The 19,926-nt window shown below is 39.6% G+C and overlaps 1 protein-coding gene across 1 annotated transcript in view; it reads right to left on the bottom strand.

Moving 5' to 3' along the window:
- The window catches only part of rnf217 (ring finger protein 217), an 80,900-nt gene extending 61,441 nt beyond the window's left edge, over positions 1 to 19,459 (bottom strand). The window contains exon 1 of the mRNA XM_060821201.1: positions 18,552 to 19,459. Coding sequence (XP_060677184.1) covers positions 18,552 to 19,133 — 582 coding nt within the window. The 5' untranslated portion in view covers positions 19,134 to 19,459. The remainder of the gene's footprint in view (positions 1 to 18,551) is intronic.
- Between the last annotated feature and the right edge of the window lie 467 nt (positions 19,460 to 19,926).

The following is a 19,926-nucleotide window of genomic DNA, read 5'->3' as shown; positions in this document are numbered from 1 at the left end:
AATTTAAGTGTATATTCACCTTTCAAACAGATCTTCTGAGTGCTTTGAATACATTTGGACCAATTTTAGCAACACATTTCCCCTCAAGAAACCTGGCATAACTTGGACCCACATGTACCAATTCTATTTATTAAGACGAATGAACCACTTGGTAAAAAGAAAGTTGAATTGTTTTGCATGTGTGTGCGCATATGGGTAGGTGTGCATATGTGGGAATTAGGGGTGGTACGGGGGGGGGGGGGGGGGGGGGGGGGGGGGGGGGGGTGGAGGTGGGGGGGTCAAGAAATGAGTGAGCAAATGACAACACAGCTCAAGACTTTTTTTGCCCATCAAGCTTCACTGATGGTTTCACAATCTCACCCAAAGTTCCGTTCTGGGATCACCGATATAGAATATCTACTTTCTGAGCACTGCATTTAAAGTCCCAAGATCCATTTCCATTTTATAAAAAAAAGGCGTGCATTTAAAAACTTTTTCATGAACTGAATATATCTCCAATGTTCAGCTCAATGGAGTACTTTCTTTAGTGCAGCCTCTTTTGTAATGCCTGGGAATGCAGTATTACACGATCAACCCAGGAAACTCCCCAAAATGACTATGTATCCTGTTTTAGTGACGTAGATTGAGAATCAATTACTATCTCTGGGATCTTTTAAGAGACAAAAACAAACTACAGATGCTGGAATCCAAGGTAGAAAAACAGGAGGCTGGAAGGACACAGCAAGCTAAACATTTCTGCCAACTACAATTAGATCCCACCACCAAGAATATCTTCCCCTCCCCACCCCCCTCTGCCTTCTGCAAGGACTGGTCCCTTCAACAGTTCTTGGTTTGTGCCACTCTCCCCACCTACACCGCCAACCCCCCCCCCCCCAATCACCTGGAAAAGATGCAAAACCTGCGGGTACACCACCCCCCTCACCTGCATCTAGGACCCCAAACAGTCCTTCTAGGTGACACCTGCCTCTCCTCTAACCTAGTTTACCGTATCCGGTGCTCCCGATGTGGTCTTCTCTGCATTGGGGAGACCAAACATAAACTCAGGGCACATTTTGCAGAGCATCTCAGCGAGGCCCACAAGGGCTGATCTGACCTCCCAGTCACTGTCCATTTTAATTCCAGCTCCCACTCCCTTTCTGACATGACTATCCTTGGCCTCTGGGCAGAGAATTTCATAGATTCGCGACTTTCTGGGAAAAGCAGTTCTTCCTCATCGCTGTCCTAAATCTACTCCCCCTAATCTTGAGGGCATGTTCCCTAGTCTGAGTCTCACCCATCAGTGGAAACAACTTTCTTACCTCTATCTTGTCTGTCCCTTTCATAATTTCATATGTTTCCATAAGATCCCCTTTCATTCTTCTAACAAGTGGGACTTGAGCTCAGACCTGCTGACTCAAAAGAAGACGCAGAATGTACAAGTTCTACATAAGACCTAGAAGCCGACCATACGTGGTACTTCAAGCTCTGACAGGATCTGACATTTTCAGATTAGTACTGGCGTAGGCCGCAGGATATTGTATTCCAATCTGTCCTGCCACCATCAATGATTTCTTTTATTCACTTGTGGGATGTGGGTGTAGCTGGATGGCCAGCATTTATTGCCTGAGCCTGTTTGCCCCTTGAAAGGTGGTGCCAAGCTGCCTTTGTGAACTGTTGCAGATCACATGCTATAGGTTGACGCATAATGCCCTTAGCAAAGGAATTCTGGGATCTGACCTAGCAACAATTTCGAATTCAGGATGGTGAGTGGTTTGAAGGGGACTTGCAGGCAGTGATGCTCCCATATATCTGCTGCCTTTGCCTTTCTAGATGAAGTGGTCGTGGGTTTGGAAGCTCCTGTATGAGGATTTTTGATGAACTGCTGCAGTGTATCTTTTAGATGAGCAGTAGTTGATGGAGTGGATGCTTGTGTATATGATGACAATTGAATGGGCTGCTTTGACCTGGATGGTGTCAAATTTCTTCAGTATTGTTGGATATGCACCCATACAAGCAATTGGAGATTATTCCATCACATTCCTCACATGTGCTTTGCAGATGGTGGACAGGTTTTGGGGAGTCAGGAGGTGAGTTACTCACTGCAGTGTTCCTAGCCTCTTATGTGGTCTTGTGGCCACTGTTTATGGGGCAAGTCCAACTGAGTTTCTGGTCAATGGTGACCCCAAGGATGTTGATAGTGGGAGGATTCAGTGATGATAAACACCATTGAGTGTTAAGGGGTGGTGGTTAGATGGTCTCTTTCTGGAGATGGTCATTGCTCAGCACGTGTGGCTTGAATGTCATTTATACATATTGACACACAGCTTAACACCTTTGCTGCTGCACCCACTTTAGAAATATACTCCTTATTTTCTAATGTCTCTCTGCATACTTTTTATCAAAATAAAATGGTGCATACTTCTCTGCATTAAATTTCAGTTATCAACTCATTCACCAACTGGGCCATGTCATTTTGAAGTTCTGCAATACCCTCCTCATTATTCACAATATTTACGAATTCTGTCTTATCTGCAGATACGTCTTGTAAACCAAGATCTAAGTTATATCACAAAAATCACAGATATTCACAATGATTGCTGGAGCACTCTATTCTAAACTTTCCTCAATCTGAAGAATAGCCACTCAGCACTAATCTTCGTTTCTTATCCCTCAGCTGATTTTCCATCAAAGTTGGTACTGTCCCTTTTATTTTTTGACCTCTAATTTTGCTTCAAAGTCTGTTGTGCAGCACTTCATCAAATACCCTTTGGAATGATGAAGGATCACTAGATTCGAAACATTAACTCTTTTTTTTCTCTACAAATGCTGGCAGACCTGCTGAGTTTCTCCAGCAATTTCTATTATTGCTACCCTTTGGAAGCCCATGTGCATCACAGTATAACTCTTACCAACATTCTCTGTTACCTCTGTTAGTTAAAAGCAACATACTCTTGAGAAATCTACATGTGCCTGTATGATTTTTTTTAAAACCACTGGCTATTAAACTGACTACCCTGTAGGTGCTGGGCTTTTTGCTACACCTTGTTATTACTAGTTTATAACATTTACAATTCTCCAGTCCTCAGGCATTGCCCTAGAGTTTAAAAAAAAAGATTGAAAAACTATGGTCAGTGCCTCTGCCACTCTCAGTCCCTTCATTTTCCATTGATGAATTTCAGCTGGTGCTGGTGTCTTATCCATATTATACATAGGCAGATCTTCTAACACCACTACTTATATCAATTTCAATCCTTCAAGAGCCTGAACAACTTTTCACCAAGACCTAAGCAGCAACATTTTGTATAAAACAGTACAAAATACTCATTTAATACTTCAGTCATGTCCCTACCTCCATACATAAATTCCTTTTTCAGTTACTATTTGGACACATACATCCTCCTACACCCTTCGACTACTTGTAATAGTATAGTAACTTTTAGATTCCCTTTGATCTTAACTGTTTGTCTATTCTCATACTCTCTTTGCTGTTTCAATTTCCTTTTAACCTTTTATATTTGGCCTGGTTCTCAATAATTCTGACACCTCTCAGAAGCATACTTTTTTTGCTTTACTTTAATCTTTCTTTCCATCATTCAAGGAACTTTGGATTTGTTTCCCCTGCCTGTCTCCTTCATAGGAAAATCTTGACCATACTTGAAAGGCAAGTAATCTTCTTTAAAGTCAACCCATTGTTAAGTTAGAGTTTTTTTGTTAATTTATCTCAATTAGATCCATTCTTGCCCCAGTACAGTTGGCTTTCTCCCAGTTAATTGCCCTTATTCTGAATTGTTCCCTACCCTTAAGCCAACTTATATCTTATGACACAATGAGCACTGTCACCTAATATTAATGTAATATCACTTAATCTACTTGGCCCAACTCATTCCTTAGAACCAAGTTCGGCATTGCTTAATATTTCACTGAACCACAAAATTTTCCTGAACACACTCTTAGGAACTCTTATCCCTCTCTACCATTTACAGAAGCACTATCTATATCCAGATAATTAAAGTCCCCTGTTATATCTACTCTCCAATTCTTGCCCTCCTTTTAAATTGCAAACTTGTTTCTCTAGGTCTTTCCCAACAGTTGGTTGCCTTTAGACTAACTGGAGTAACGTAATGGGAAGTCTTCTGTTTCTTTAACCAAATAGATTCTGCCCTTGACCCGTCTGGCACATCCTCTCTCCGTGCATTTCAGTGTTCTCCTTAATTACAACATGTAAAAGGCAACTAGATGGATATGTGAATAGGAAAGGTTTAAGAGGGTTATGGGGCAAATGGTAGCAAATGGGACTAATCAGTTTAGGTTGACATGGATGAGTTGGACCGAAGAATCTGATTCTATGCTGCGTGACACTACGACTCTAGAATCAATGCTGTCAACCTCCACCTTTCCACACTTCACCATTTTTTCCTGAACACCTTATATTCACAAATATTTAACACTTAGTCCGGTCCTTCTTTGAGTTAGGTCTCTATTGGTGCCACAAAATCATATGATAATCTGCAACTCACCAACTTTATTTACAGCACTCCACACATTCACATACATTCACTGTAAACCTAATTCCAAGTAGATTATTTTCCCTCTTATCCTGAACTCACCTTAATGTTTTACTATTTTTTAGTCTAATACTATCTATCTATCTCTCCAAATATTCTTTGCAACTTGGGAGTCTCTGTTTAGTATTATCTTTCTTCCCCAGATTATGGATCACAGTGAATTAAAATAAAACCAAAAAAGTTCAATCAAGAAAAGTAAAGGCCATATTTTTGGGATTAAAAGATTAATGACGATGCAATACTTTACAGTTTCAAATAACTATTTTAACAAAAAGAAGCACCATGCTCGAATTAAACCTTGGTACAGTTACACAATTGTTATGACATCTTTAGTTAGTGAAACTGCTTTTAAGATTACGGCTGACATTGAACTTATTTTTTCATTTATAAACAACAATTAGTGATTTAAAAATGCACGTCAGCAATAGCCTAAAACATCCTTTATTCTACACACAGCTCGTTTTAAACATGATTTCATGGACACAATTATACTCAAAAAACCTCAAAAAAGCATGTAATTCAGTAAGGTCTATTTTAATTTTGATTTCTTTTTCAATCCATAGCATTTATTATGTACATAAATTTTTACATGTTAGCAATTCTCGGCAACTCTCCAAATACTGTGTTTGGCTTAGAAATGTTGATCTTTTGACGTGCTGCTCCCAATACTTATACTTTCAGCATTATTTTCTAAAAAAAAGCTCCCAGCCAAAAAAAAGTTATGTAACTCTGATCTAGGCTAATGTTTCAAAAAGCCATTGAGAAAGTGCTACATTGTCTTTTGGATAAGATCTGCCCACTCCAATGGAGAAGATAGATCACCTGGACACACTATCCAAAAACAGACAGTCTCTCCCTTCAGCTCATTTGCCATTTACAGGATCATTCTATATATATAACTAGCTACTACATTTCAATATATGACAGTTGTGATTACATTTCAAATGCATCTCATTGCCTGTGAAGTACTTTCAACATACCAAAGACAAGCTGAGCTAAAATAAGAAACTTTTCTTTTCTTTCCGAATGATACACCTACAAATGCTCATTTAATTGTATAAAATGAATACCTATGGCTGAGGATTGAGTACTATGACTGAAAAATCATTTACCTCAACAAACCGTAAAGGCTCCCACCACTCTTCACTCTGGCCAGTTACAATGGGTGATGTTGAACTCTCCACTTTTCAGATTCAAAATGTGGTGAACAGGTATTGAATATGCTGTCACATGCTATGTACTTGCCACTGCATTGTCAACCTCTATTTGCTTCTTGGTCTCAATTCAAAAGTTGAGAAGTAGTAGGTAATTATCCTTGAAATGGGCAGAAAGAAATTAAAATTTAAAGCAAGTAAAAGGTAACACAACATGTTTTTGTTGTGGGATCAGGCATTAGATAATGGCCTTCTACAAAATAGTACCTCAAAAAAAATGATAAATCAAAAAAAATCAGTGCAAATTGGTAGTATTCCTAGTTTGCAAAACCCTAATAAGTAAAACAACTGTAAGAGTGACCTTAGCATTTTGCATCAAGACAGAAAAAAAACTCTGTTCTGCATGCAGATTACACTGATCAAATTAATTATTAAGAACTAGATCTATTGCTAGTCAAAAATATTGCCGACATCACTGGCAGAAACCATTGTTCAATGTCTAAGAGAGATGTCGGATTAATTTTCCAGATGTAGACTGAAAAATGGGCTTTCACATAGAATACCAATATATAATCCTGCAATATATAATTGCTGACAGTTTGTATATTTACAACACCTTCCACCATTATTGAAATTTTCTAGGTTTTATCATATTTACTTTTTTTGAAATTTGTTGTTTATTTGGACTTCTATAAAGCTTTGAACAATTTCCAACTAAAGCAACAATCACATAAATCCAGAATGAACATAGCATTGATAATAATGACATAAAAGAGATCCACAGAATGGAAGTCAAGTGGATTCTACACCTGGGAGCAAACCTCTCTGCCTACTATAGCCTGGACAGAGGAAACAAAAATTGACTAATCATGTGGTATACTGGCATAAAGTCAGCACATGTGTCAGTAGTTTTATAGCATGCATAACTGGCAGGCAAGACTGTCTAACAAAAGAACAAACCTTAGGAAAAAAAACTCAGATTTGGCAGGCAATTTGCAATTAGTTATGCAAATAAGTAGACACACATTATATAGAGGTCAAAAACTCATGGAATAAATATAAAATGAATTAAGTTGAATTATTGCAGAGTGCTCAAAGTGTTTTGGGAATAGTAATCGGCATGTCACTTTAAAATGTCCAGACTATTTGGCAAGCCAATTAATAAGGCTACATCAGAACGCAAGTCTACACCAGCTGGGTCTCTGCAATGGTATCAAAATAGGAAAACGTATGATATTAATATTAGTTCTTTATTCATTTTTATTAGTAGGAGAACATCCAATGTAGTGGTTATAGTCAACATGTTAAAAATACAGTTTATAACAGAAAGAATTCAGGAAACAAACACAAGCCTGATCCCAGCAGAGAGTGGACAATCCAGAAAGAATGGTCAAAAAGGGATAATAAAGGACGACAGCCTCGAATGCATTATATGGTCACTTCATACAGTCAATACAAAGGACTTGATTAGAAATCACATCAAATTTGCAGAACTGATGCTCCTGAATTTCTAACATTTATATTCAGTGGATAAAACTCTCCAAAGAAAATGTGAGTTCATTGAATTGCCTTTTAGCGTATAAACAGATTTTACTTGATGAAACAAAATGGGATTGCCAAAAGAAGAAAATAAAATGAATGTAAATTAAAAAGCAACATACATTATGGAATAATCTAACAATTTAAAGACAGAACACTGGGGATTTTGAATAGAGCCAGGTATCAGGGCAAAGAGTTCAAATGTGAGTTGATGGGCTAACTGGCTTTCTCACATCCTTGACTAAATGTTAATACCTCTGTATATCAGAAAATGCCACTGTATGCATTAGAGAGTGATTTCTACAGCAGGTAGTACCGTACAGAAGTTTAAGCAGAAGGCACAAATTTGCTTTGCCTGTCATTATATCTTTCCCAACTTCAATGGGAGCTCTCTTTGTGTAATTAAATATGCATGCAGAACTGTGTGTACACTATAATACACTGTTATTTAGAAAGAAGAAAAAGACTTTAACTGGTTGAACAGATTACTTGGACTTCTGTAAATTTAAACAGTAAGAAGTGTGAAGTATCATCTTTGCACTTACTAAAGTTAACCTATGATGTGTTGCTGAAATAATGTAACACGATCTGTTCCAGGTAGTCCTGTGTCAATGTTAAAATGTCATCCATCTGTTTTGAAAATGAGAATACATTATCTTTCTTGTAACAGGTTATATTCCAACAGATTTATTTGGAACTACTAGCTTTCAGAGTGCTGCTACTTCATCAGGTAGCTGTGGAGTAGAATCATAAGACACAGAATTTATAGTACAAGATCTCAATGTCATGCAACTGAAACAATATATTGTACAAACCTAGGTTGCTGTTAAGTCCTTTATCTTTTAGAATGGGTTGCAGATATGGAAAATAAAAAACATGAAAGCATGGGCAGGGTTAAAGCACGAAGATGACTGGCAACCTGGGGTCTGTGGAAGGCAGGATGGGACAAGAATAGTGGAATGCTCTTACACCGATTAGCAGAGTAAGGTTAAGGTTGAAAGGTCACTATGGCGAGATGAGATAACACAAGTAATAAAGCAAGTTTCTCTGTTAAGTATCATTGTGACAAGATTGGGACAATAAATATTTGGGACATGACATTGGAATATCTAATTAATAGTTAGTAGAGTCAGCTTGAGACAGGAGACTATTGTAATAGATGGAATAGCTAAATATCTATCATGACAGGTTAGTCTGGAATGGAAGATCGCTGTAGCAGAGTTAGCAGTAAATCTAACCGTGACATTAGAATAACATTAAGTAAAATGTACAACTAAAGAGATAATGGGAACTAACATCACTGGTTTATTGTGTAACTAGAGTGAGGTACTTTGATTAACATAGTTGGACATGCTGATAAGCTAACAGAAACATGATAAAAAAAAATAAAAATCCACGGATCCGCAGATTCATGGGCATTCGAGAATCTGCTTTCTCAGTGTCACGGTTTTTTGTTTGCAAATAAAAGACCTACTTCTTGAAGAACTCTCTGCGTATCTTGGGTGATTCTCTATATTTTCTCCATGACACAGGTTTCAGCATTTATTGCCTTGAAACAACTGCCAAATCTTAAACAGACCATTGTTCACAGCAAACTGCCCAGCCTTCAGGACAACACCAACCACAACACTGTACAACCTTATCATGCCAACCATTGCAAGGCATGTCACAGTGTTGACATGGATACTACCATTACACATGGGGACACCAGCCACCATGATTCTACGTACGCGGCAGGTACTCGTGTGACTCTGCCAACGTTGCCTATCTCATACGCTGCAGGCAAGAATGTCCTGAGGCATGATACACTGGTGAAACCAAGTAGACGTATGACAATGGAGGAATGGACATTGTGCAACAATCACCAGACAGGGATGCACCCTCCCAGTCAGGAAACAGTTCAGCTGTTAGGGGCATTTGGCCTTGGATCTTCGAGTGACCATCGGGATATGCAACAACGCAGAGTGGCTGAGCAGATGCTGATAGCCAAGTTCAGTACCCATGAGCATGGCCTCAACCAGGATTTGGCTTCATATCACACTACAGGTGACCCCACTACACCATACACTCTCTCAGACTCACACACTCATGCACACCCTCTCTCATACACATGCTCTCAGACACACTCACATACACCCCCCACACTCACACCATGCAAACACCCTCTCACAGACTTATACTCTGTCACACTCATGGACACATTCTACCAAGCAAAAACACAAGTCTATGGGGTGAATTTGCATTTGCAGAATAGTTGCAGACTCATTCTATTTGGTTCAAAAAGCACAGAATCTGCAGGCAGTCAATCCATATAACATTTTATAAATTCCTACTTTGGAAACAGAACCAGTCTGGCTCAAGATTGGGATACAAACAGACTCTAACCTCTCACCTTTAATGCATTGTCTGAGCAGAGATGTCACCTTTTTTTAAAAATAAAACCTTAAGTTATCTTGAGAATGTGACTTGAAAGAAGTTCTGGGATTTACATACTAATGAACTGAAACCTGCAACCCCTTCTAAAAGATGAAAGACTTAACAGCAATCTAGGCTTGTTTAACATATCATTTCAGTCGCATGACACTGTGATCTTTTGCTATAAATGTTGTGTCTTATGATCCAGCTCCACAGCTACATGATGAAAGAGGAGCACTCCGGAAGCTAGCACTTCCAAATAAACCTGTTGAACTTTAACCTAGTGTTGTGTGATTTTTAAACTTTGTCCACCCCAGTCCAATACCAGCACCTCCACACAATTTCTTGTAATGGTTAAATATTACTAAACTCAACCATCAGTCCTCTTTACTCAGAGCCAGCCAAACTTGGCCATTTTCTTTATCAACCCTCCCTTCCTAACACTCATTTAAAAAAAAATCAATTCTCTTGAATCCATTTGGTAGTCTTCACTCAGCTTATTCCATGGTCTACTACCTGGAAGTAAATACATTGCTTCCGAATCCTCTCTTCCCCATGTAAATTATTTTCATTGATCAATTTGGTAATACTAATTACTTAAATTAGATTACAAAGTTTTCACTTTTCCAAAAAGAAAATAAAAGCACATCTTCAATCATCCCTCAAAACCTTCATTCCTGAAATGTAGAATCACTTTCACCTATCAACGAGAACAATATCCCAGCAATGCATAAATTGGTTTGCAAAAACAAAAAGTAGTCTTTTTAACTGACTTACCAGAGAAATAATATAATTTGTTAATTTTAATGTTGCAGCACATTAATTATTTTGGATGTAGGTTTGCTCGCTGAGGTGGAAGGTTCGTTTTCAGATGTTTCATCACCATACCAGGTAACATCTTCAGTGAGCCTCCGGACGAGTCTTCCCCATGTAAGCTAATCCCACATTAATATATGTTCCAGTGCCCATTTACTCATCCATTCACATTAGTTGATTTTAAAATGCCAGCACGACCAATGCCTCTAAACATCTGCAGTTCAAACTTCAGATATTTATTAAATGCAATAACAAAATTAGAGTTTTATAGCACAGAAATAGGCCAATCTGCCTTACAGATCCATGTCAGTACCTATGTGCTATGTGAGCTTTCCCCTCCATCTACTCCCTTCAATATACCCTTCCATAGTTAACTCTCTTATGCCATAAGGCTACACACATTGCACCAGCAAAAGTGGATATATGACCTGTTTGTAAACTCGATTAAGAAGCTAATTACAAAACATGAACAATCGAACCTCAGAGTAACCCATTCAATGGTACATAGTGAATATGTTGTAGTCAGTATGTTACCTCACAACCCTGAAAATTCAGAAACTCAAATTGATATAGAACATACTTAAGTATTTTGACACACCAACTACTTTCAATGAATACCAAAAAGTAATTTCAAATAAATCTCTCTTCAAGTCAACTCATTTATAAACTCTTTATCAAGGCTTTCAGCATCCGGAATACATTTTTGTACAAATAGTGCCAGAGGACAGATCATGTATCCAGAGACCTACATGTGTGCAAACATCAACAATACTTATGTCTCATTAGCGTTTGTTCTGAATCACCAAAGGACCAAGTATTCTGTTTCCCAGCAGAATGTGAAAGCAAAAGAGTACTGGAGATAAAACAAATCAACAGCTCAGATTTTTGTGTGGAGTGGAACATTTCACAACATGTGCTAAGGGGCAGAGTTTTCCCTTACCCTTCAGCCTGAATAATTTTGTACTACAAATGACTGGAAGTTCAAAATGTTAACTGCATGGAAAAACACCATCAACAGGACCTTGGGAGCGTTGGTGAACAACTGAAGCAAAGGTTTATCTCCTTTACTAATGAAAACATAGGACTTGAATGGTTAGAAATGCTTCTGAAATGGCAGCTTGGACATCTGGTTAGGTAACAAACATTTATTAAAATATAACAATTACAAACAGGAATTGTCTTTTGTAGTCTACATTGTGGGAAGAGCCAAGTCGTACTTGGAAATGAGCTTTCAATCCTGAATACTGGCAAGAGATGGAATTTTCAAGGAGTGCACTTCAGAGCAATTCCCAAGCAACATGGGGCAAAGGATTACATGAATGCATAGCAATGTGCAGCAACACAATAGTCTTAAGATTATTAAATAATCAGTGATACAAACAGCTGTTTCCACAAATTACTTTCAGGAGAGCACATGATGCGTTGCCTCTCAGGTGTCAGGCTAAAGCTAGTCACGGAATGGATGCAGAACATTCTGCCAGGTGGAATGGGAGGGAACAGACTGCCATTGGCCATCTATATTGCAATCGAAAAAGGACAGAAAAAGGTTGATGTCTTTCAATCAGACTTCCAGGAGTTAGGGAGCAGGGTTAACAGCCAGACCTCAAAATTAGTAATCATTGGATTATTTCTAGTCACAAACTTGAAGGATTGGGAGAGTGGAAATGTAGGTTCACAAAGCAAGAGAACATGGCAACATGACAAGGTAATTGTTAGGATAACGGTCCCCAGAGTGGGACAGGAAGGGATGCAGTGTACAAACATGGGTAAATAGCAGTAACTAGGGTCAAGAGGGGGAAAAATGTAAAAAGACACTTGACTGCATGTAGTATTCAGGAAAACAAAAGATGAATTAACAATATGTATACAAATTAATGAATATGATCTTATAACCATTAGGGAGACATGTTTACAAGGAGACCAAAGCTGGAAACTAAACATATGGTGGTATGTGAATCGAAAAGACAGGCAGAAAGGAAAGGGTTACGGGGTAGCATTGCTGGTACAGAATGGACTAAATACGATAGTAATGAATGATCTTGAATTGGAAGGCATAGATTTAAGATAGGCCGAGGCAAGAAAAGAAAAGGGAAATGAAACACGGGTAGGAGTAAACTATATACTTCCGAACAGTAACTATACCATAGGACACAGAATAAATCAGGGGATAATAAGAGCACACAACAAAGCCAGTACATTAATCATGGATGATTTTAATCTTCTGTGTATAAGGATAGACAGATTGGCTGAGGAAGCCATGAGGAAGAATTCATAGTGTGTGTTCAGAATGGATACCTAGAACAATATGTTGTGAATCCAACAAGAGATCAGGCTATTTTGGATTTGTTGATGCATAAAGAGGCCAAGCTTAATAAATGATGTTAGGAAATAGTGACCGCGACATTGTATGATTTAGCATTCAACTTGAGAGGGAGGAACTTAGGGTCAGAAACAATTTACTAAGTTTAAATAAAGGTAATTACAAATGAATGAGGGTGGAGTGGACTGGGGAAAAAAGTTTAGCAGCAAAGATGGTTCAGGAACAATGGTAGAGGTTTTAAAAAAAAAGGCAGCTCAGAACTCACAGCAAAGAAATATCCCAGTGAGGAAGGAGGCTTCTAGGTAGGGGATAGACTAACCACAGTTAACCAGGGAAGCTAAGGACACCATCAAATTGAAAGAAAAATAAAATCTGGTTGAAGATTTGTAGCTCGGGTGTCCGTTGTTGTGGTTCTGTTCGCCGAGCTGGAAGTATTTTTGCTGCAAACGTTTCGTTCCCTGGCTAGGGAACATCATCAGTGCTATTGGAGCCTCCTGTGAAGCGCTGCTTTGATGTTTCTTCCGGTACTTATAGTGGTTTGTTCTTGCCGCTTCCGGGTGTCAGTTTCAGCTGTAGTAGTTTGTATGTGGGGTCCAGGTCGATGTGTCTGTTGATGGATGTTCTTGCCGCTTCCGGGTGTCAGTTTCAGCTGTAGTGGTTTGTATATGGGGTCCAGGTCCATGTGTCTGTTAATGGAGTTTGTGGATGAATGCCATGCCTCTAGGAATTCCCTGGTTGTTCTCTGTCTGGCTTGTCCTATGATGGTAGTGTTTTTCCATTAACAGACACATGGACCTGGACCCCATATACAAACCACTACAGCTGAAACTGACACCCGGAAGCGGCAAGAACAAACCACTATAAATACCGGAAGAAACATCAAAGCAGCGCTTCACAGGAGGCTCCAATAGCACTGATGATGTTCCCTAGCCAGGGAACGAAACGTTTGCAGCAAAAACTTCCAGCTCGGCGAACAGAACCACAACAGAAAAATAAAATAAAATGTGCAAAGGTTATCGGTAACCAGAGCACTGGGAAAGTATTAAAAACCAACAGAAGATGACCAAAAAAGGGAGAAAATAAATAGAGATTAAACTTGCAAGTAATAGAGACAGACAGCAAGAGCTGCTTTAAATATAAAGAAGGAAAGAGAGAAGCCAAAGTGGACACAGGCCCCTGAGAGAATGAAAGGGTGGATAGCAAGAAGCTTTGTCCCCACAATGTGGAACTCAATTATTAGGGGTCATGAGTTCAAAGTAAAGGGGGAGAAATTTAAGGGAAATATGTTTGGGAAGTTCTTTACATAGAGTGTGATGGGTGCCTGGAACGCGATGTCAGTGGAGGTGGACATGATAGTGTCATGTAACATGTGTCTAGACAGATATGTGAATAGGCAGGGAGCAGAGGGATACAGATTTTTGGAAAATAGGCTACAACTTTAGATAAAGGATCTGGATAGGTGCAGGGCCGAAGGGCCTGTTCCTGTACTGTAATTTTCTTTGGTCTTTGTTGATAGGCTGGTTTTCAGGAGAGTGCACAACCTGGAAACTCAACCTCCATATACTTTGGAACAGTTAAATTGCTTAGCAACTTTAAAATCACAACCAATCAAAATGAACGTTTGGTTAAATGGTCAGCTGGTTCTAAGTGAGGTTAACTAAGAAGCTCAGGCCCAAGCTTGATGGTGCAAAATTGGTTGAGAAAGATTCACCTATATTGGCTCAATATTTTTCGATTAGAAAATGGCTGCCTGAGTGAAGTCCTAATTAAATACCTGGACGCTTTTTCAGGAAGACATCGGGACAAAGGAGCCCAGGCCACCTTGCATACTGAGCAGGAAGCAAGTCCACAATTTCTCAAGGCCCACCTAGTGCCATTTGCCTTACAGGCAAAAACTAAAGACAGAAATCAGAAGACTGGAAAGCGAAAGAAATCAGTCCCATTTGCAGAATGAATAGTACCAGTTGTGCTGACTATGAAGTCTGGTAGGTCGGTTCACCTTTGTGGGGATTTTAAATAAACAGTAAACCATTTTTTGCAACTAGATGAATATCCAATTCCTTGTATAGAGGACTTATACACAAAGCTGAACATGAGCCATGCGTACTTGCAATTGTGATTAGATGAGGATTCCAGAAGTACACTACAATTAATATGCACAAGGGTTTGCGACTTAAGAAAGTTAAAGAGTTCCACCACTTGAGATATACGAGGCTGCCATTGGGATATCATCAATTTTTCAGAAGACGATCGAAAACATGTTACAAGGTGAAAGTGGGTACTGCAGATGCTGGAGAATCACAGCAGGTCAGGCAGCATCCGAGGGAAATCGATGTTTCCGGCAAAAGCCCTTCACCAGGAATGAGGCTGGAAGCCTCGGGGGGGTGGGGGGGGGGGGAAAGGAGGCTGGGGAGAAGGTAGCTGAGAGGGCAATAGGTGAATGGAGGTGGGGGCAAAGGTGATAGGTCAGAGAGGAGGGTGGACATTTTAAGGTTTTGATTTATCTAGATGAAGTGCTAATAACAGAAAAGGCCAATAAGGAGCACTGTAGTCCTTCAATGCTTCTTCCAGGCAGGTGTATGCCTTGGAAGGGAAAAATGCATTTTCCAGAACTTCAAATGACATACCTGGGCTACAGAGTAGACAGGACCAGGTTACACCTGTTGAAAGATAAAGTGAGGGTGATCAAAGATACCCCAGCTCCCAATTCTGAACCGGAACTTAGGTCTTTCCCAGAGCTGGTGAATTATTACAGAAGGTTCATACATAACCTGACCTTCACCCTGGCACCTTTGCATTAACTTGTGAAAAAAAGGGGACAGCCTTGGAAATGGTTGCATAGCCAATGTGCATGTGGACCATATGAAAGCTGCAAACTTGCAAGCGGTGCAGGAGCAAAACATGTCCGGCTCCTCAACAGCTTTTTCAATTATTCCAGAACCTGTGGGTTCTCTCTCTCCAATAAGCATTGACGATAGGTCTGAATCTGAGGTGGACACAGTGGATGTCACCATCTCAATGGCTTTGCTGCCAAGGAGAATTAATTTCTTCAGAGACACTCTTGTGCAAGAGGTAAGACAGAGTTGGAGGAGCCTTTCCTTGTGTTAAAATGCCCCAGGAAGAGCTACACAAAATAAAAAACAGGCCTATTTCCTCAAGCTTAGAGGGGTAGGGATGTAGTGATTGTAGCAAGATCAGCCAGGTGGACTTCATCGAATATAGAGTTCCATGATTGGACCAGATTAACAGGCCAGGGAGCCCTGGCTAGCAGATCCGTACTGGAGTGTCAGAGATCCTGTTCACTCACAGCTTGCTCTGAGGGAGCTGGATTAATGTCAAGGACTCATCACATGTTGGTGATGGGATACCAGCTTCTGTGGAGTTATTTTACCTGACATTTGTGGATTGCAGCAGTTCAAGGTGGTAGCTTACTACCACATTCTCAATGACAATTAGGTATAAACAATAAATGCTGGAAGCCCACATCCCACCAATGAATGTACTAACACCAAGTTTGTAGGTAAAAGATTGTTTGGCAATGTAGCAAATCATCTAAATGATTAGTTTGACAGAATAAATAAATAGAATGAAGGTTCTTCTTCATTTTATAAGTGTACTTTTGATGACATGATACAGGGATTGCAACTGAAACATGAAGGAATACATTTTGCTAGGAAGGTCAATGAGTCGCAGCATAAAACAAGGTGTACAATTTTAAAGAGGATTCTGAGGTCAAGAGATTTGGAAATATATGTGCATTATTGACTGAACATGGCTGGGCAAGTTTAAAAAACAGTTAATACATCATACGGGATCCTGGGTTTCTTAAACAGAGGCATAGGGTAAAATAAAAGGAAGTTATCACTGATCTGTACAAGACATTATTTTAGCTTCAATTAGGATATTGCATTCAATTCTGACACCACACTTTCAGGAGGATGTTGAGATTTTGATCTGGGTTCAGAAAAGTTTTACAAGAATCATTCTGAGCACAAAGGTCTTCAATTATATGGATAGACTAGAGATAGAAGGGTTGTTTTCCTTAAAAACGCTTAGAGAAGATTTGACAGAAATGCTCAAAATCACAAAATATCTGACAGATGTGAAACTGATGATGCCAATTTAAAATGACTGACAAGAGGACTAAAGATGACTTGGAAAAACTTTATGCAGTCAGTGGCTAGGATCCGGAATGCGCTGTGTCAAAGTACAGTGGAGGCATATTCCATCATAGTTTTGAAAACGGAATTGGAGAAAATGGATAAATACTTAACAAGAAAACATTTGCAGGGCTATGGGGAAGAGTAACTGAGTTAGTCTCAGAAATACAAACAAAAAACAGATACGGTTGGCCAAATGGCTTCCAATCTATGTTGAAACTATTGTTTGAGTATTTGAAACTGTCTTACAGAAAATCAAGTTTTATTTGATAACGTGTTACAATTTCCATCTCTACAGATCGAATATAGTTAGTTTGCTACAATCTGCAACCAACTGGTTTTTGTATTTTGAGTCTGGTTTACGTCCTGGAACTCAGATGATTAATATTATTTTGACAGCTATGCAATCAATCAATCAATTAACTATAAATGCAGAGTCATTTACCCTCAGGGATCACAGCAAAGTACATAAGTTTAACAGGATGTTTTAAATTTTGTTCAAATGTATTGTTTTGGAACACAAATAAATCATTGACTAAAAGTACAAAAACTGGGAAAGAGAAAATACTATCCATTCAAATAAACAAACATAACTAATTATAAAAAAAAGACTCAAATTTAAGTTTCACCTTTAGTTCACAGACTAGAGTCTAATTTTCAGGATCTTCTGACATGCTATCTGAGCTCTTGATAGTCCACCTCACAGTTTAAATACACACATATCGTTTCCAATCCATTCTGGATTCACCTCATGATAAAATCGTCGAAATTTCAGCACTCCTTGGCTTGGTGTGAATGCCAACTCAACTTAAGAACAGCTGGTTCAATCCTCGCTCTCTCTACTACAGTATTTGCCCCATACTCTGTAAATATATTCTTCATTTACTGTGTCCAATTCCCTCTACAAAAAGGTCATAACTGAATTGACCTAAAACATATTTCATATCCCAATAACCATCTTTATCAGATAAAAGTCTGATTTCCTCTTTATTTCTAGCGTTTATTGCAGATGTATGATCGGAGGTTCAGTTTTATTTGTAGAATGAAACAAAACTCGTTCAGTTCAAATAATACGAGATTTTTAATTTAAAAGCCCAACTTTATTGAAGCAAGGCTGCAATATACATCGTATTAGAAAACGCCGGGAATATAAACTAAGTATACCAATTTTTAAACAGACGTCAGCAATCGAAATGTTAAACTGTTCTCAATTTAATTTAGTAAACAGTTAACTAAATGCAGAATGGCAGTCCTTCTGGTTGATTGCTGTTGTACTGAATTAGTTTCACAATTTCTAACTGAAAGGAAAATAATCCACTCTTTAAAATTAGTCCTAGACCAAAAAAAAGCGTTCTAAATCAAATGCGTTCAAAAGGTGTAGATTTTGTTAACAGCGAATATGTTGTTTTGGAAAGGGTTAGTTGTAATACGACTTAAACATGAACATCAGATACCCTGCGTAAATTATGAATGAGACCTGTAAAACTGCATGTAGCAATCAAGGTTTCAGTATCAGTCCCTGTAGGGTTATGGTTTCTTGCATTGTCTGCGCAAAGGGGACACCGAAAGTTACTGTTCAGCTAAGCGTGACAATAGGACTTACCTGATTACTAAGATACCTCTTCAAACACTCCTCGCAAACAGCTTTCTTGCAACATGAAAGTGGTCGGATGGGTTTGTCATCCAAGCAAACGCGACAGGTCAAAATAATAAAGTGTTCATACTCTCCAGCATAAGGGTTCCCCGCCGACTGAATGTCGACCTGCCGGGAGATGCTAAAAGGTTCCCGATCGGAAGGCTCTGAAGTCACCGGTGTCAGGGACGGGGCGGTATCCCAATCCGTCTGTCTGCCGAGATCAGTCGGTGTGGTTCGGCCCGAGTCAGAGGGCTGGTTGCTCTGCTCCTCTGCCTCAGCTTCCAGCGCTGAGCTGTGGTAGTTCTCATTCTCCACATAATACACGGTGCAGTAAACGTGCTGCTGGTGCCAGGGTTCAGTGGCAGGCGCGAGCCGGGCGGAACGCTGCCCATTGTCCTCAGGGCCAGCTGCAACATTCTCCATTCCAATCCTATCCGGGCCACGTTCCATCTCCTCTTGGCTCCCGACCGCCTCTTCATCCTCGCTGGACACCAGCACGTCTCCCCCATCTCTCACATTTACATCTTCCATTACCGACTTCAATCCCATAGGCACAGCTCAAAACGAGCCTAGCTAGTCCTGCTTCTGCTTCCGGGTCCTACTCTCTTTTTTGCACAATCGCCATTGAAAACGTCCACCCACACTTGTATTTTTTGGGGGGTGGGTATTAATGGGAGTTGGTGTGCAACTTTCTTGTTTTTTAACTTAAAATGTAATATCTCAGGAATACCGTCTTTCCCCTTCCCGTGATTGCATCTTTCCTCCGCGCGAAGACCACACTTCAACTCCTCGCCGAACAACGAAAACTGGGTTTAAACACAAACGAAACCCCTCAGAGATCCCCTGAAGTCACCGTACACACTATTTTCCAGATTCATACTTTCACAACAAAGTCAGCCAGGTTCAGCTCAGCTGTGCGGAGTTCGGCGCTTACTGTATTTCCTATAGTAGACGGGCATCTACCATTTACCGTAATTATCAGGTTAAACCTATAAATAAAATTACTGGTAGGAACCATGTTATGATTAGATTAGTTACAGTGTGGAAGCAGGCCCAACAATCCACACCAACCCTTCGCCTAATAGTACAGGCAATTCAGCATGGTCAATTCACCAGACCAGCACATCTTTGGACTGTGGGAGGAAACCAAAGCACCCAGAAGAAACTCACACAGAGAAAATGTGCAAACTCCACACAGTCACCTGAGACAGGAATTGAACCCAGGTCTCTGGCACTGCGAGGCAGCAGTGATAACCACCATGCCATTCATTGAACTGAAACAATAACATGTAGGACCTGAATTAAAGATGTCTATTTTGATAGATGCCAGTACTCTCTGGGA

Source organism: Hemiscyllium ocellatum, chromosome 3 (assembly GCF_020745735.1).
Source record: "Hemiscyllium ocellatum isolate sHemOce1 chromosome 3, sHemOce1.pat.X.cur, whole genome shotgun sequence".
Taxonomy (NCBI): Eukaryota; Metazoa; Chordata; class Chondrichthyes; order Orectolobiformes; family Hemiscylliidae; genus Hemiscyllium; species Hemiscyllium ocellatum.
This window is presented reverse-complemented; position numbering and strand designations above follow the sequence as displayed.